This window comes from Sander vitreus, chromosome 9 (assembly GCF_031162955.1).
Source record: "Sander vitreus isolate 19-12246 chromosome 9, sanVit1, whole genome shotgun sequence".
Classification (NCBI taxonomy): domain Eukaryota; kingdom Metazoa; phylum Chordata; class Actinopteri; order Perciformes; family Percidae; genus Sander; species Sander vitreus.
The window spans coordinates 14,055,734-14,073,102 of record NC_135863.1 but is presented as its reverse complement, the minus strand read 5'-3'; the positions used below and the strand labels follow the sequence as shown (position 1 = coordinate 14,073,102).

General features: G+C 38.3%; 1 protein-coding gene across 4 annotated transcripts in view; it reads left to right on the top strand.

Annotated features, from left to right (window-relative positions):
* Positions 1-5,753: 5,753 nt before the first annotated feature.
* Positions 5,754-17,369, top strand: part of opa1 (OPA1 mitochondrial dynamin like GTPase) — a 44,643-nt gene continuing 33,027 nt past the window's right edge. Inside the window, exons 1-11 of one of the 4 annotated variants that reach the window (XM_078258821.1) lie at positions 5,754-5,948; positions 7,123-7,447; positions 7,744-7,840; positions 8,051-8,158; positions 9,218-9,271; positions 11,894-11,976; positions 13,677-13,832; positions 15,623-15,676; positions 16,277-16,381; positions 16,696-16,782; positions 17,120-17,233. In XM_078258821.1, the coding sequence (XP_078114947.1) occupies positions 5,920-5,948; positions 7,123-7,447; positions 7,744-7,840; positions 8,051-8,158; positions 9,218-9,271; positions 11,894-11,976; positions 13,677-13,832; positions 15,623-15,676; positions 16,277-16,381; positions 16,696-16,782; positions 17,120-17,233 (1,212 nt within the window). In that variant the 5' untranslated portion in view covers positions 5,754-5,919. The remainder of the gene's footprint in view (positions 5,949-7,122; positions 7,448-7,743; positions 7,841-8,050; positions 8,159-9,217; positions 9,272-11,893; positions 11,977-13,676; positions 13,833-15,622; positions 15,677-16,276; positions 16,382-16,695; positions 16,783-17,119; positions 17,234-17,369) is intronic. The other 3 variants (XM_078258822.1, XM_078258823.1, XM_078258824.1) reach the window with 3 other exon arrangements.

The window sequence follows — 17,369 nt, the reverse complement described above, 5'->3', positions numbered from 1 at the left end:
ATAGTAAATTGGGCATTTACAGATTTTCTAAGATTTTGAAACTGCACAATAAGTGTGAAACTTTTCAAGTTTTTTCAAAGCTGATGGGACACAGAGTATTTGTAAATCTGCTGTCAGCACCGTAATGTTGCATGGCCAATCTTACTGTTGTTCCTGGCCACTTTTCAGTTAAACCCTTGGAAATAAAAATCGCAAGCCTTAATTACAAAATACAGTACATTATACATCAGATTGATGATTGAAATTACAAATTGATGAACAGCAGAAAGTAATCTAAGGTTGCATTTTCCTCATAATTTGGCCAAAAGTTTCACACACAGTCAAACATTGCGGCTTGTAAAAAGTAAAGGACTTAAAGAGAAGAGCGAGGGAGACAGATGTGCTCATCTTCCCTCAACCGCAGGCTGGGACCTGTGGCAGGATCTTCATTGTGTTTGTCAGAGTTTACCTTTTTAGGGTTTTTAATAAAGATGTTATGAAGAAAAGGAAAAACAGAAAAAAACCCTGACAAAAAGATTAATTTCATCTCCGCTTTTTTAGGAATGCTACTGCATTCATTGGTCTGTCCGTGCACCAACCGGTCAACAACACTTCATAACAGGATACCTCAGCTGTATTTATCTTAACATAGCATGCTAACACACAAAATGTTAGCATGTACGTGTTAGCATACCATGCTAACAAGTCTGATAGGGAACATCACAGCCTTTTCCTCTGGCGCTCCCCTCAGGCCAAACATTTGCCCCACTAGTGGTAAAGATCCAACAACAGCAAACGTGTCTCTACAGTACTTTTCATCCATCAAATTATGTTTTCTAGTGTGTAATGAGCTTTACACCCTAATGGGCCTCTAGCGTGGCTATACATGTTTCATTTTTTGTTTTTGCATCTATGATCATGGCCTGTCAGCATTAGACAGGTGACTGAAAACATACCAACACTTGCATAAAGCCAGCTCCCTATCTTCATGTTCTGAAGACTTGATGGTTGCAATACTAGAAATATTACTACAAATACAGCATCACTGTAGAATTAAGAAACATTCTCTGTATGAAAAAAACCCGCTGGTTATCGTGGACAGTTAATTGAATGCATGAGATCATACAAATCAAATCATCCTACATTTACAAACTCGTGTCAGATTGGCTCCAGAAAGCCAGCAGCACTACTTACATTTATTTTTCTTTAAAAACAAGATTTCTTCCTATGGAAGACGTGATGAAAGCATGATAATAAATTAAGGCAAGGCATTGTGCATCTCATCAGCTCGCTGCACATTCAAAACATCCATGCAGCAACACATGCTGCATATGATGGATGCCGATTAGCATATCCACTCCATGTATAACACATAGGCTACCTGCATAGAGAGTTAAGGGCTATATTTTACATTCACTACTCTTTCTTTGATGTTGAAAGTGATGCTCCACAGAATCTATACTCACGCCCTGTAAACTTTGAAGGTGGCTGTAAAAGTGTGTTGCTTCTTCCTCAATAAAAACCTGACTGGAAATTCATTTTAAGATCGATAACAATAATGGGCAGCTGGGTGGCTCACCTGGTAGAGAGTGCGCCGATATATAGAGGTTTACTCTTCGACGCAGCGGCCACGGGTTCGGCTCCGACCTGCGGCCCTTTGCTGCATGTCATTTCCCCTCTCTCTCCCCTTTCATGTCTTCAGCTGTCCTGTCCTATAAAAAAATAAAGGCCTAAAATGGCCAAAAAAGTATCTTTAAAACAAAACAAAAAAAGAAGATGGATAACAATAATGGCATACTGAGCTAGCAGGTGGACAGCAGAGAAGCACTTTACACAACCGGAATGGATTGAGGAGTTTTCATTTGCATTTGGCTACTTTTTTAAGCCATGGAAATTGGTACTGTTGGAAATCATACTTTTTTACAGCCACCAGAGATAATGTTTGATCCTCAAGAGGCAGATTTAGGGTGGGGTATCACTTTAAAGCAAAGACACCAACATTCATGCAGCTGGTTCTCAATGTCAATATAACTGTATACTCTGCCTAGCAGCCTGCCTTTCATGTATGGTTTAATAGTGTCCCAAAGTATTTTTGCTAATCAGTGGTTTTGAGACACCATGTCAAAGAATGTCAAACTAAATGTATACCCTTCCTCACTGACAAATTATTTCTCAAATATCTGGTAACAGCGCTGTATTATGGGACACTTAATTGTGTATGACATCACATAAGGCTTGTCCATTGACTATTGATGATTTTATTCATATAGAAACAAAATTGAAACCGATTCCTCAATATCTGTAATAATGAGTCTGAATTTGCTCAGTTCCTGAAAGCCATTGTGTATTGAGATGCTTGTAATATAACAAATGCATATGAAACTTGAGATCCATACTGTTTTTATGACAAGCTGAAATGTGATATGTGACTATAGTTTTCACAAATAAATTTTTTATTTGATGAGCAAAGTTATAGTATTTTGTTATAGTATTGTGTGGGTAAATTGCCAGTGTGAGAAAAAGGATAAACAGTACTGTAGATGAAACTGGTCAGAAATGCAAAACTTGGCTCAAATGGACATTCTTGTGCTAATTTGCAGAAATATTCTAATATATGTTGTCAAAAACATGAGTTACATGGATTTCTCTCAATACTCAGTGGTATGTTTTCTTTTTTAAATTTGCTTTCAGGTTGTTTTTTTTTCTTCTCGAGATACCTACTGAGGGTAAAAATGAATGTTGTGTAAAGAGCAGAATTGAATGCAATGCAATACTATGGTTATTGATTTTTTTTTCCCAAAGACTTTTCATCACATCTGTATTTGAAAAAAGAAGAAATGTTTAATTTTAGCCTGTGTTAAGTTCTGTCAAATCGGATTTGTCTCAGCAGAAGTGGACTTTAAAAGGTGATAATTATATTAGAGGTTGGATTCTATCTGTATATATAAGATTTACATTTCTAGTATGCGCATAAAAGTCAAAAGATTTAGTCATAAAAATGTATGGGTTTTGGATTATCAAAGGGCTGGTGTGTCTTTTTATACTATTTTGGTACTGTGTTACAATTAGTTGTCTGTCTACTTTGATTTGTACTGTCTATTGGATTTATTTGTACTTTTCACTTTTGTTATGGAGTTGCATTAGCTTGGATCTTTCTTATTTGGGCATGAATCCTGGGCATTTATTTCACAATTTAAATCTGTTCTTGTGAAGTGTGATTGGATCAATATTTGTTCTGTCTTGGATAAACCCAATGCAGCACATGTCTACTTTAGTGTTTAAAGAAAGTTGAACTCTGAGTGTAAACATTTAGTCTCTAAAGGTGCTTAAAGTAGATTCTCAGCTTTTCTTTTGCTTTACTTTTGTCTCAATGCTTTGTATAATACCAAGGACCTGACACAAGAAGGGAATTCAACTGGTGTAGTATATTTGGCCCCTTCTCTCAGCAAATTCAGAATTTAAGCAACATCTGCTGATCTTGTTACTTTTCTGTTAGATCATGTAATGTACATATTTTTAAAGATATTTTACATCCATGTAAAATGAAAATGTAATTGGCAAAAAGAATGTGCATTGCTGCTAGATCTTAGCGGTCGTTTGTAAAAGTGACTATGTTGCTGCTAGGGGCAAAATGATTCAGTCTCAGCTGTGTCATAACTGCACCTTGATACAGAAAATTCATCAATTAAATGACTTGCAAAGTGTAAATACTACTATTGCTCGTCTTCTACGCTACATTTTTGCCTTTATTCTGACACAGCTATGTCAAAGCAATGGCTTTTATGCTGAAACCTCTATGCTCTTATACAGGTACAACATATACCCACAGCATTGGCCTCTTTTTCACATGTATTTTAAACAAACCATCGAATGGCATTTAGATTGAGTCAGCCGCTGTGTATACGAAGCCTCATGCGGATGTTTCCTCAGGGAAATGTGTGTATTTGTAATGAATAAAGAAAATAATAAACGTTGATGCCCATACTGAATGAAAATATACTGTTTAAAACTTTTTTATTACTGTACAGTCTGTCTGTATGTCAGCTTTCAGTACAGTTTATCTGGTGTACTTTTTATTTGCAGCCTACACCTGAGCAAGAGGCTCATCTAGGGTATATGTGTTTTTATTGGCAGAGATGTACTTTTTGTATTACTATAATTTATTTTTTAATTTATTTTCACTTCTTTCTCCCTGAGGATTGTATTTCAGATTTATCTTGATTTCTTTTCAATAAATGTTCTGAAATTGGTCTATGACGTCTAAGAGAAATTTGTGTCCATTGTGCTTAAATAGGATAGCATAATGCTGCAGAAGCTACAGCAAAGTATATAGTTATATTTAGAGAATAGTTAGCAGGCCTCAAGTTGCCAAAGAGAAATTCAAAGTATGGTGGTTTTAGAGTTTACCTGTTTACTAAATGTAACCAAGTGCTGCACCTGGTTAATGTGACGTAACCACAAGATATTTACTGACTTTAGAAGTTGACTGGGACCTAAATGTAAACAACTGAGCAGTGGTGGAATGTAACTAAGTACATTTACTCAAGTACTGTACATTTGAGGTACTTGTACTTTACTTGAGTCTTTTCTTTCCATGCCACTTTCTACTTCTACTCCACCACATTTCAGAGGGAAATATTGTGCTGTTTACTCCACTACATCAAGCTGACATCTTCAGTTACTAGTTACTTTACACATTAAGATTTTGCACACAAAACACATGTAGTTTATAAAATACAATGTTTTATTATAAATGTAACTACCCAACAATATATAGGCCTACAAGTCAAGCTGAAATGATTAGCCAATTAAACCCTTGATTTGACAGAACTGTTATGATCATTTCCAGTTTCTAAAATGTGAGGATTTTTCTTTCTTTCTTTCTTTCTACTTTTAATACTTTAAGTAAATTTTCTGATGATACGTACTTTTACTTAAGTAACATTTTCAATGCAGGACTTTTACTTGTAACAGTATTTTTACAGTGTGGTATTAGTTCTTTTACTTAAGTAAAGGATCTGAATACTTCTTCCACCACTGCAGCTCAGCAGCACATAATAGATTGTGGGATACTGAGGGCTGCTAAGGTTACACAGGTTGTGTCCTCCAAATTCAGGCGTTAGATATCTCATTTGGCAGAGCCTTTGAAATGTGACCGGCCCATTTTGATGCATTCATACTAGATATGTGGTCTTTAGAGGATCTAGCCCCTAAATTGGGACATATAGTACAGCTTCAGTCTTGTGCAGTTCCTCCTCACTGGTGTTGACACTCGCCCTTAAGTACACAACTGTAGCTTACATAAGATCCTGTGTATATCACGAGGCAAGTGCACCGTTGCAACAATTGGATTTCCTAAAAATTACTAGAGAAAAAATCTTAACTAGTCTTAAGTTGCACCTGTTTATTCAAATGACATCTGTATCAATCATGTTATTAGCATTGCCCATGTAACTGTCCCTTACTTTGCATTAGGGAATTACTTAGAATTCTTACCATTCTCATGTAACTTAAAGCAGGGGTGACAGAGAAAGTCATTTTCACTTTACATGTATATTCTAGTGACTCCTTGTCCTATGAAGGCTGATTATTTTATTTTTATCTGATGACATTAAAAATAATCCCACTGACCCAAGCAAGTCATTAAACAAAGTGATGTCCCATATATAATTTCCCTGTATCTCATGGATGTATTATAAGAACATTGTATCCTCCTACACATAGGAACTAATACAGTGATGCGTTTTCTGTCCGTGCTGATTTGAAGGAAGTACCGTTCACAGGAAGTCGACTGTCAGTTGGCTGTGTCCTTGTTAGCTAACGAGCTAGTTGGCTGCCATAACAGGCAAACAAATGTGTACCATTTGTGAAGATGAATTAAATCATGCTTAAATAGTGATTTTGAAAGAGATTTGTGTTAACCCGCTGTTGATAACCACCATGTTTCGTGTCGGGAGTAACGCTGCCTGGTAAGTTCACATTTAATAAAGATAACGGTAGCAGAAGCTAGTTGTGTTAGCTGTGGTAGAAGGAAACAGCTAGCTGGTAATTTTGACAGCTGAGGACAGCGTCGCTAGCTACCTGCTTCGTGTAAATAGCCGTCGTCCTTTATAAAACTAACGTTAGCTAGATGCTAACTAACCTCTCTCCACAAACTGCCACTGACGTTTATTAGAAGCTGCAAAGCGACCTGTGCCGCTGTTGACTTTCCTTAACGTTTGCCAGGTAACGTAAGTTCGCTAACGTTAGTTAGTATCCTACAGTAACGTTAGCTACGTTATTTATCCTACAGTCTCAAACAAATTGACTTAACCTTACAGACTAACGTTCTTGTGATTTGACATGCCCTTTTATTATTTAATACTGTTTGCTTAGCTAAGCATGTGATAGTAATATACCGTAAACTTGATGAATGTATTTACAGAATGTATTTGAATGTCTATTGCTGACAGGTTGTTAGCTAGTTAACGTTACCTTAAAATATGTACCAAATCTTTTCTTCGCCTGCATGTTCGTACCTTCTTGTACTAAAAGGACGATTCATAATCGGTAATTTGTCACAGTATGGCAGACACCCTAGCAACAGTAATTTAGCTATGCATTCTATTACACTAACAGTTGCTACTCTCTGTACTGTATCTCGTAGGCTGGCTTAATTTTCTACTGCAAGGCACATCCCCTGAACAATAATTTTGCACACCCTGCACTAAACTGTACAGCCTTCCTTCTTTCCCTTTCTTAAACATCTTTTTGTTATAGTGTCTTTTTACATACCTTTTATTGTATTATATCTATTCTTTATTTATGTTCTTGACTGTAGCAGTACTTTGCCTTATTGTGTATTCCCTTTTTAATATGTTATTGTATGCACCAAATACACAAAGGTAAATACCTTGCAAGTGTAAACTTACTTTAAATACACATGATTCAGTGATACTACTAATACAAGCTTTAGATTTTATCTGGTAGACTCTTGAGACTAAAATTTGGATTTGTGTTCCTCTTTGGCCAGTATCAGTATCATCAGAGAGAGAATTGGGGGAATGACCAAAAGCTTTCACTCAGATTATACATACATTGAGGGGTTATGGTGTTTTATAGGTTATATAGCTTGTGTAATTGTTCATTTCTCTGTCATCTCAGCATGGCTTGCAGGAACCTGGTCTCCACCAACATGGGGGTGAGATTTCGAGTACCACTGCAAAAGCTGCACCCTCTGTCTCGTGCCATCCACCATCGCTACTCGGGAAACGCCAACATCCAACGACCCCCTCATCGCACGGCAGCCCGCTATTTTACCTCCATGTCACGGTTGCCCATGCGGCCTCCCAAGCCTCCCCCAGGGTCAGGGGGCCGTGGCCACCAGCAGCAACGCAACTTCTGGGTGGCCCGCCTTGCTGCCCGGCTCCTAAGGCTCCGATACATTCTGCTGGGGTCGGCAGTAGGAGGAGGGTACACTGCTAAAAAGGTCAGTATTGAGTGTTTCCAACTCAGGGCTTCTGAACTATTCAGTACATTTTCTTGCCTATGAACTAGTTTTGAGTTCTCAGTTATTGCAGAGTTAGAGTTGTAATCTTGTCATATGAGCTGTGCGATAAATAGAAAATATACAGAGGGCAACATAAGTAGTCACCAACCATCTTAGTTTTGCCCATGCTGTCATGTGCCGTGCGGCAAAACCTTTCCTGGGCGCTAAGAGCTGTCCCCTGCCTTTTCTAGCTGTGATTGCACACTGGTGCTCATTGCTTGTCATTTTATCTCCAGACCTATGACGAGTGGAAGGACATGCTGCCTGATTTTAGTGAATACAACTGGGTCATTCCTGATTTTGTCTGGGAACTGAGTGAACAAATTGATCTTGGTAAGTTTTCATTTCGATGTCATGATTCAAATGATGTGCTAATACCTGCCCTTGTCTTATTTGTACAGGATCCCTGATTTCAGTCAAGTCAAACAGGGACAATTATTCTTGGGTTATACTTGAAACATGGCTGCACAATTCTGCATTAGGAGATAAGACTCCCGACCTTTCGGTCTTCTCCACTTGATCTATTATCTCTTCTATTCCCAGATAAACTGGCCAAAGCTCTACCAGAGATGGAGGAAATAGCCAAGCTACTACCTGACTTCGACAAGATAGGCGAGAACTTCACTTTCCTCAAAAGCCTCCTGTCCTCTGGTAAGTGAACAAAACCTTAACTATGTCTTCATTACGTTACTGCATCATAACAACAATTAAATCATTATTTGCAGACATCAGAGTGTTTAGTCCAGTGTCCATGTTTCAAATGAAGAATACAGTAATTGTACCCCAAGCAACCTGTCTTCCACATCTCTATTGTTGTTATACTGTATCTAACGGTTTAGTTGGTTGCCCTACGCCATGCTTAAAGTATGGTATCTGTGGTTTGTCCTGCCTCAAAGTGACCTTAGCAGAACGAGATAAAAGTAATATCATACATATTATTACAGTAATATAAGGGAAGTAGCTTGCTTCATGCTCTAAATTGCTGCTTTTTCTGCGTCAGCCATCCTGTCTACGGTTGTGGTTGCTATATTTTTCTACAAAGAACCCTCCTTTACACCAAATAACCTATAAGCAATGTGTTTTGGATCAGTGGTTTTGTAGGCAATGCTAAAACACATGTCTTGTACCATGGTGTTGCAAACAGTCATTTATTTAGATGGGACCAGGTGCACATTGGTGAGCAGTCCTGGAAAGACTGTTGTCAAATATTAAGGTTTATATACCAGTATATAATAAATACACAATTTTATGTTCATTTCACTTCATTTATTTAAAACATTATCTAACAACACAAACAAATTGTGAAATTCCCCTAATAACCTGTGTAGTCTTTAGTCCCGGGTGTTTTGAATTCAGCAATTTGAGGGTTACAAGGCAAAGGTAGTCATAATGTTTTATGTCATAATGCAACATTGACAGATACATCTTATTCTGCCTATAAAATCACTAGCTAGTAGAGAAAATGCCTTAAAATAGGAAGAGGAAAGGCCCAGTTTGGTGTGTACTTATCTCTTTTAACAGTTTCTCATTAAGTGGCTACTTCACTCGAAGCTCAGGCACAGCAGTGGCTTTGTTTTAATACACATCATCAAGCTGTGTCCCTGCTTTGACCACCATCCCTCTGCTTCTGTCTTTTATGATTTTTATCTTGTGTTGTTCTTCCTTTCTCCTCCTCCCCAACCCTCCTGTCCTCCTCCACATTCTTCACAGGTGTGAGTTTGGGTAGTGAAGTCAAAGGAGCTTCTGGTCTGCATCTGTTGTTAGGTGTGTAAACCCTGCAGTAGCACTGCCCACTCCCCTCTTTTCTCTGTGGCGCTTGACCACCACCTTGCCAAAATATTGGTATGGTTGTGGGTTCCTGCTCGCCATGGTCCGGCTCTAAAGGCGGTAGCAGAGAATCTTCCCAGGACGTTGGCTTCCAGGTTGCAGACCAGTGCTGCTGTCATAAATGGCAGTGTTCATGGTTAACACAGGTTATGTATTCAGTGAAATCTATGACCTGTCACTAGGATGGTGCAAAAGTTTACTCTTGGACTGGGTATTCAGAGGGGTATGCTTATATTAAAGTGATGGTTCAGAGTAATTTCACCCTAGGGTAAGTCGAACGTAGTGGAGTTAGCGTTATCAGCTGGTTAGCTTAGTGCAGGCGCTAACGGATCCAGGTTTGTATCTCGTAAATTACCCCACTAATAATGCCCGAAATGATACCAAACTTCTACAGTAGTACAAATAGGTTATGTACTCATAAAACAATGGATTGGAAAATGTGTAAGTACACCAGGAGTTTATTTAAACACTTGCCTGCTGGCTTCTGCTCTCTGCTGCTACTGCTACCGGGCAGTAATAGTGCTTAGGGACGTCTACAAATTACAACACCGAAAAGAGATACAACAAAAATATTTATTAATTTAATGATTAAATAAGGTAGTGTCTCCAAACATACCTCAATTATAACTTGTCTCCTGCTAGTTGTACTACAGCACTTACTTTTAAAAAACAGGCAAGTGATATTTAAATAAACTCCTGGTGTACTTACAAACTTTCCAATCCATTGTTTTATGAGTACATAACCTATTTGTACTACTGTAGAAGTTTGGTTTCATTTCGGGCATTATTAGTGGGGTAATTTACGAGATACAAACCTGGATCCGTTAGCATCTGCACTAAGCTATCCAGCTGATAACGCTAACTCGACCAACGTTATAACAAGGGAAAAAAGCTTATGGGGGGGGTTGTTTGGCTCGAGGTCATGGTGCAAAGGACCCTAGGGTGAAATTACTCCGAACCATCACTTTAATGCAGGCATCCAATTTTACCCTGTGGCATTACTAGAATCTGTGAAAGCCTCACTCTTTAAAATCCACTCCTCCTTTCTCAATTATTTTAAAATCCTGGTTAATATTCCATAGTTCTTGTATAAACACTCAGACACACACACACACACACACACAAAAAGTGTTAAATAGTGGCAATATACGCCATAATTTTAAATTTGAACTTAAATGCAGATCCATTGTGTTAGCCTTTAGTATATCCCCCTCTTCCCCTTAGACTCTCTTTAACCTGACTGTCCTTGGCTGTACTTGGTCCTATCTGTGTGGTTTTTGCCTCCTTTGACTTCCATTCCCTCTCTCCCCTGGCCTGTATGGGCTGCTTTCTATAATTACACTCGCATTTACTAATCTTTGGGGTGTTCTCAGTCTGCTTTTAGTTATTTCAATTATTTAATTCTCAAATGTTTGGAAAATGCACATAGAATACATTTGACATATCCGTTGAAATTTTAATGTCATGAATGTTGGCATATGTACCCTAAATATTTCTCTTTTAAATGATGTCAAATAGTGTTAAATAGTGGTCATGTACAGTGTTACATGGATTCATGTGTCATTTTAAAGACATTGCCAGGCCAGACGGACCACACCTCTGCTCTGAGTCATAAAATCAGCAAAGGAGTGTTCTTGGCTCCTCTCAACTTACCACCCTTTCATGGCATAAGGAAAATACGTTTAAAATATGTTTCGAGTTTTGTGTACTTAGATGTTAGTTTGCCTCTGCATCACATTACAGTGGGGTGCATTTGTAAACACCTGCCTCTTTTATATGGCTAAGCAGACTTTGCTTTGTGCAAAGCAATATCAGCATGTTAGTTCATAGTTAATCACTTTAGACAAAGTGGATCTTAATATTCAGTGTGGGTTTTACATTTGTTTAAAGATCTTAATTATTGTTTTTATTTCAGCATTCAGTGGTAGTTTTCTTTGGACATCGTCATTGTCAGGGTGTTTTATTTCACCAGTCAAAATTTCATTAAACGGTGTGAACCGTTATTGCAAGTTATATAAATAACTCCAGGTGCACTAAATATGTTAAAGGTGCTCCCCCATAATCTTGTCGGTTATTGGCTGGAACGCTTGTTATGTTTTGTGGTGCAGGTTGGCACAGTTTGTTTTTGTTGGCGTTTGTGGAGCCTGGGCTGTCTACAGAGACCACTTCTTTTCTTTTTACAGTGTTAATGATTACTTGGATCAATAATACTATAATAAAAGTGTTTTTAAAAGTGTTTTTTTTACTATAATAAAAAAAAAATCATATATTGATTGGACTGCGTTATTCCTAGCTTAACAATAAAGTTGAGTTTGGCTATATATATATATATATATATATATATATATATATATCCGTGCAAGATTTTCCAAGCATTTGAAATTGAATTACTCTGGTCTTTATTTCTCTAATCCTATGCATGCTTTAAATGATGCTATCTGGCATATTTTTGCTATGGGCATTATTGTCTCCCTAAGCTTGTTTATATTTAGAATTCAATAGTCAAAGATGCATTTTCACAAGTAACCTCATTTTGTTTTGTTGTGTCTCCTCTGGTAGAAACCTCAGGCGATCCTCCTCTCAAAGCCACAGATTCTTCTGCTGCAGCCACACAAGATGGCAGCGACAAGCAATACAAAAAGGCAAGTTTGTAAAACCTGCTGACACTTCTCAGCTTTGTCCTCTCTACTTTACCACTGTTTGGTTTCACTCCGCTCCTCTCTGCAGCTTGGCTATCTCTCACTTCAGTGGCAGGAACTGTCGTGGATTGAATCAAAATCTACTCAAACGTATACAAGAGTTTGTATTGATCAAGGCACAACCATAGCATTTGAGGGACCTGAGCACGTTGAATAAAAGTGATCCCTAAATGGCATATCTTATTTAATATGGGGAAGTGAAATCTTTTTTAGTGCGTTTTGATTCAATCAGTTCATCTGAATGTGAATTTTGAGTTTCACACTCCGGCAGCCCAGAGTATAATCAAGAAAAGTTTTTAAGACCATGTGGCAGTGTTATGGTAAGAATAATAGCAGTAACTGGGTGATTCAAAATCACCATTACCATGTACGTACTGTATGGCACTCATTCTGTTGAGTATAAGCTTAGAGTGTATGCACACTGATATTTATCATTGCATTAAAAGTACCTTTACTACTTGTCATGCATCTTAACTGTTCCAGAAATCGAGTTTATGAAGACCACTCATTTTTCTAGCTTTATATTAAACACCTGTCTCTGGCCGAAGACTTTGTATGCACATTTGTTTTCATTGCTGTTGTCCTCTCTGTTTGTTGTTTCTTTTGTGTTTTGTTCTTTTCTGCAAACCTACCAGTTTCAGTGTCCCTCTGTTCAGTTTTTTATGTTTTTGTGTGTTTTTATCACTGTACAGAGTTAAAGTTTAAACAATGAAAACATTATGTGAAGGTTTGACATCAAATATTAAGAAAAGCTGCATTTAATAGATGTTGCCTTTCCTCTCCTATATCCTGCTCTTACTCTGCAATCATGGTCTCCAACATGAGCACATATAACCCAACTCTTACAAGTTGATGTTTCGCTTCAAATTACATTTAACAAATATTGTACGGTATGTGTATTTCACAGCAGAAAGAAGCAAACGGCACAGAGGTTAATGATGATGTCATGTTGGGGACCCCTGACCTAAACAGATTTCACCTGCTATACTGTATGCTTTGTGCTTCACCCCTGATAAAGAAATATCCCAGTGCTGGCTTTGCTTATTTTAATCATCTTTAGCATCATCGGACAGATGATGTTCAGGACCGCCATCACATCATTGTGTCGCAGCACATTAAAACATCATCGTCTTAACTTGGTTATTATTTTACATTGACAGTAAAACCAGAATTTCTACTCTCTTATGGTATTTTATACTGCTAAGTTTAAATATAAAAATTAGTTAGGGTTGTCATCAATCCCCATTGGTGAATAATGACGAGAAAAGAGAATGGATTCACTGATTTTTGGCGCTTGCTGAGAGGTGCTGGTTGTGGTATTAGTCACCTCCTCAGTCTTTAGTCTGGCAAAGTATGGCATCTCCCCTTTGTGTTTGTGAGAGACTGACTTTGTTGGGTAGCATTGATTATGGTGGCAAGATCAACAAAGCCAAAGACCTTGATTCTGTTAAACTTGAGCTTCGACCGGATCCTCATTCTCTAACCATAACAGCACCAATGCCAGTGACAGAGACACAGGCCAGGTTTCCTCTGTTGTAGCCCTCTGATTGGATGCAGCATTTGCGTGTATGGCTGAGCCCAGTGGCTGGCTCATGTCTTTGTTGCTGCTCCTACCTGTCTCTCATTATGACGTACCCCAGCAGGGTCTGCTTGGCGAGCTCATTCTTATTCAGCAGCAGATCCAGCTGCACGAGGAGGAGGTCCGGCGGGCCGCAGCAGCCAATAGTGCGTGTCCCCCACCGCCAGAGCCTGCTCCCAGTCCGCCTCCGAACCCCAGCCCCCCTCAACAGAAACGCAAGGTGAAGGTCCGACCCCACTTAGATCCGCCCTATCCTACCAAAGTCTCCTAAAAGGTCACAGCTGCAGAGAAGAAATAGAGTATATATATATATATATATATATATACACTATGGGTTGATACCATTTATATGGTTGATATATATATGTATGTATGTATGTATGTTCTAGGACAATTTCATTTCTAGCAGCCGCCTTGTCAAATAATAGAGTAATTTAACACCAGGCTGAAAAGCAGTGTTTCACTGTCCTCTGTGGTAAAACGTTTGAAGTCGGTTGCACCTCTGACCACAACTGTCATCCCTAATTAGTGTAGTTGGATGTGCACTTCAACATCACTTCAGCAGGGTGAGACATTAAACCACTGGAGGTCACAAAAACAAGATTTTCAGCTGATGTTAAGTTGCTCTTTAACTAACTTCATTTGCAAGATTTATAAAATAATTGAAGATCAAAATTTTAGAAGCAGTGATTTCTGTTACACCCTAATACACAGGGCATGGTAGACACAACAACATGAACAGCTGCAAAATGATTTAGTAACACAATAACACATTCCAGTGCTGTGGCCTTGCAATAAATCCAATGTGTGTTATGCCGACCACATAGACATCAACATCTTAAGATAAAATGCTACACAGTACAAGAGCACCACAAATTATACACCTCCTCTCTGACTGTATTTATTGCATTGCTATTTCATTGGATTGCATTTTATTTACAGGTGTCTATCCCTCTACTTTAAGCCATGGTGTTAGTGTTTTTTAAATATTTTTTTGTAACTTTTTAAGCTCATTTTATAATATTTGTAGAGCAGACAAATTGGCCTGTCAATACTTCAGTCTGTCCCCTATAATACCCAACAGTAGCCTCCATGTATCAACCCATAGTCTGCCACACTAAGCTTTGGTTGTGGAGAAGTTATGCATGGACCTTCATAGCCTGGTTCCAGAAGCACAGTGACGTAGCTCACTCTCACTCTTTCATGCAAATGGCTGGATAATCATCAGCAGCCCTCCATTAATGTACGGAAACACTGCATGGAGTGAAGTGGAAACCAGCTGCATGGTGTGAGCTGAAGCAACCATGAATGCATCCAGCTATATAATAATTTGAGAGTTGACTATATTGTCAACAGCAACGCAGAATCCTTAAGCTTATGAATAGTTTTGTATTGCCTAAATAGGTGTCTTAATTATGGAAATTCAAAACATTTTAGTACACTGTTGGCGCATATTGCTAGAAGCTAGCTTATAGCACACTTATTTTTGTATAGTGTAGAAATAGTTTTTCATTAAGTTGTTTGGTGTGTCTTGTTAAATTCCCTTTCTTCTGCTGCCAATCCCATTTGTTCATGTATGCTCTGTCTCCTGCTTTCTGTCCTGTCTCTCATCCTAACAAACAAGTGTACAAAATATATAATCAAATATGGTTTGCCCAATCATAATAAAAAAAAAAGCTGTCATGACTAAATGATTTTGCTATTAATTTTGGCTGTGGGATTTTTACCTGTTTGGGAATAAGAGCTTGTTGATCGGGGCGGAGTAATACCAGAATGAGTAGTGTGCCTGAATTTGGATTTTTTTTTCTCTTTATGTATTAACTTGACTCTCAACTCTGGTTCTCTCTGAAATACAGTGTGCACGTTATGAACCTTCGTGGTGCTGGTGGGATTTCGTGCTTGTGAAGTTGCACAGTGAGAGTAACGGAAGGCCCTTATGTTCAAAACAGAAAGGAAGCATTAACTCAATTTGTTGCTGTTCTTTTTCTGTTTTTCTACTCCAACCTCTAGTCATCAGACAAAGAAAAGATAGACCAGCTTCAAGAAGAACTGCTCCGTACGCAGGTACAGTAGATGTGTGTTACTTTTGATATAATCTGTGTCTTGGTGGATCAGAGGAATGCTTTTCCTGATGTGAATGATGAAATTGCCAAAACATGGCCAAAAAGTCAAATAGGTTAAACGGGCTGTACTCGACATTCAGAACATTAATATGGCATTAAACAAATATTTGCTATGTAAAGATATAGTGGAATAATGAATGTTCTGTACAGAGAATGAAGTCACACTTCCTCTGTATGTGTTGTAATCTGAGCTTCTCTGTTCTTTATTGTGATGGCCGGTCCAGCTGCACATGCATGTTAGTGCATGTGGCCATGAAAAAACGTAGGTACTTCACATACTGGGGAATGGTCTGTGAGAGCTGCGTGAAGGCAATCCCAGCCTTGGGTTTTTTTTTTTTTTGTTTTTTTGGTATTTTGAGTACAACCCTTTAAAGGTCTTTGTTAAACCTACATGAATAATTAGTTGTACTACACTGTTCATACATCTCAAAAAGGTGGTAAGTCCTACAATTTCACCATTAGATCAAATACCACCAGTTTTTGGGCAAAACATTTTCTGCTGCTGCTGATTATTGATTGGATTCTACCATTAATCCCGTAGCTAAAATATCAGCGTATGCTGGAGAGGCTGGAGAAGGAGAATAAAGAGTTAAGGAAAGTGGTGCTGCAAAAAGATGATAAGGGGATTCACCAGCGGAAAGTGAAGGTGGGTTGCACATATGAACACATACACTAAATAAACACGCTAATGCACACTAAGTATTTCCCATTAGGCTTGGATTTTTCAATATTTGGCATTGCTTTATCAAGCATAATCATTATACAGATACAGAAATGTTTTCTTAAATCCTTTGGGTATAGTGACTGTAATTCTGCTGTTTGTTGCCTGGTATATTAGTTTAGTTATTCCTCTATTCCTTTAGTTATTCCTGGCTGTCATTGCCACTCTGGATAAGAGTGTCAGCTAATTACAATGTAAATATACATCTTTAATGTTCATTGTTATTGTGTCCTATGTAGAAATCCCTTATTGATTTGTATTCTGAAGTCCTGGACATCTTGTCTGACTATGATGCCAACTACAACACCCAGGACCACCTACCCAGGGTAAGGAGGAGCAGTTAAATGTAGTTCTACTGTTCATGGGAAATGGATTTTATCAAAGAGGGTCTGTTAGCCCTCCATTCACAAAATGCTAGAAGGATTTCTTTTCTAACCAGTTTTTTGTTTCTGATATCTTAATTAAATTAAATCCTCTTTTTTATTTGTAAATGTGTGTTATTTTACTTTATGTATTACTTTTATATTATATTATATTACTTTGGATCCTAATCACTTACCTCCTGTTCCCTTTTCCACTATATCCTTACGCCATTGGGTCTCCTCTTCTGTCTGTCTGTATTTTGTCCAACCACTCACCCATTTCCTCTTTTTTCTCTTTCAGGTGGTTGTGGTTGGGGATCAGAGTGCTGGAAAGACTAGCGTGCTGGAGATGATAGCCCAGGCCAGGATCTTCCCCAGGGGCTCAGGAGAGATGATGACCCGCTCTCCTGTCAAGGTATGTGGGACCACACTGGCTGATGTTTGTGTAATCTTTCTTTTTTTTTTTTTTTTTAAATGTACCCCTTTATATGTACTGAACATGTTGTCAGAATGTGTTGTCATAAAACGACAGCAGTTGTGAGCAAGAATCG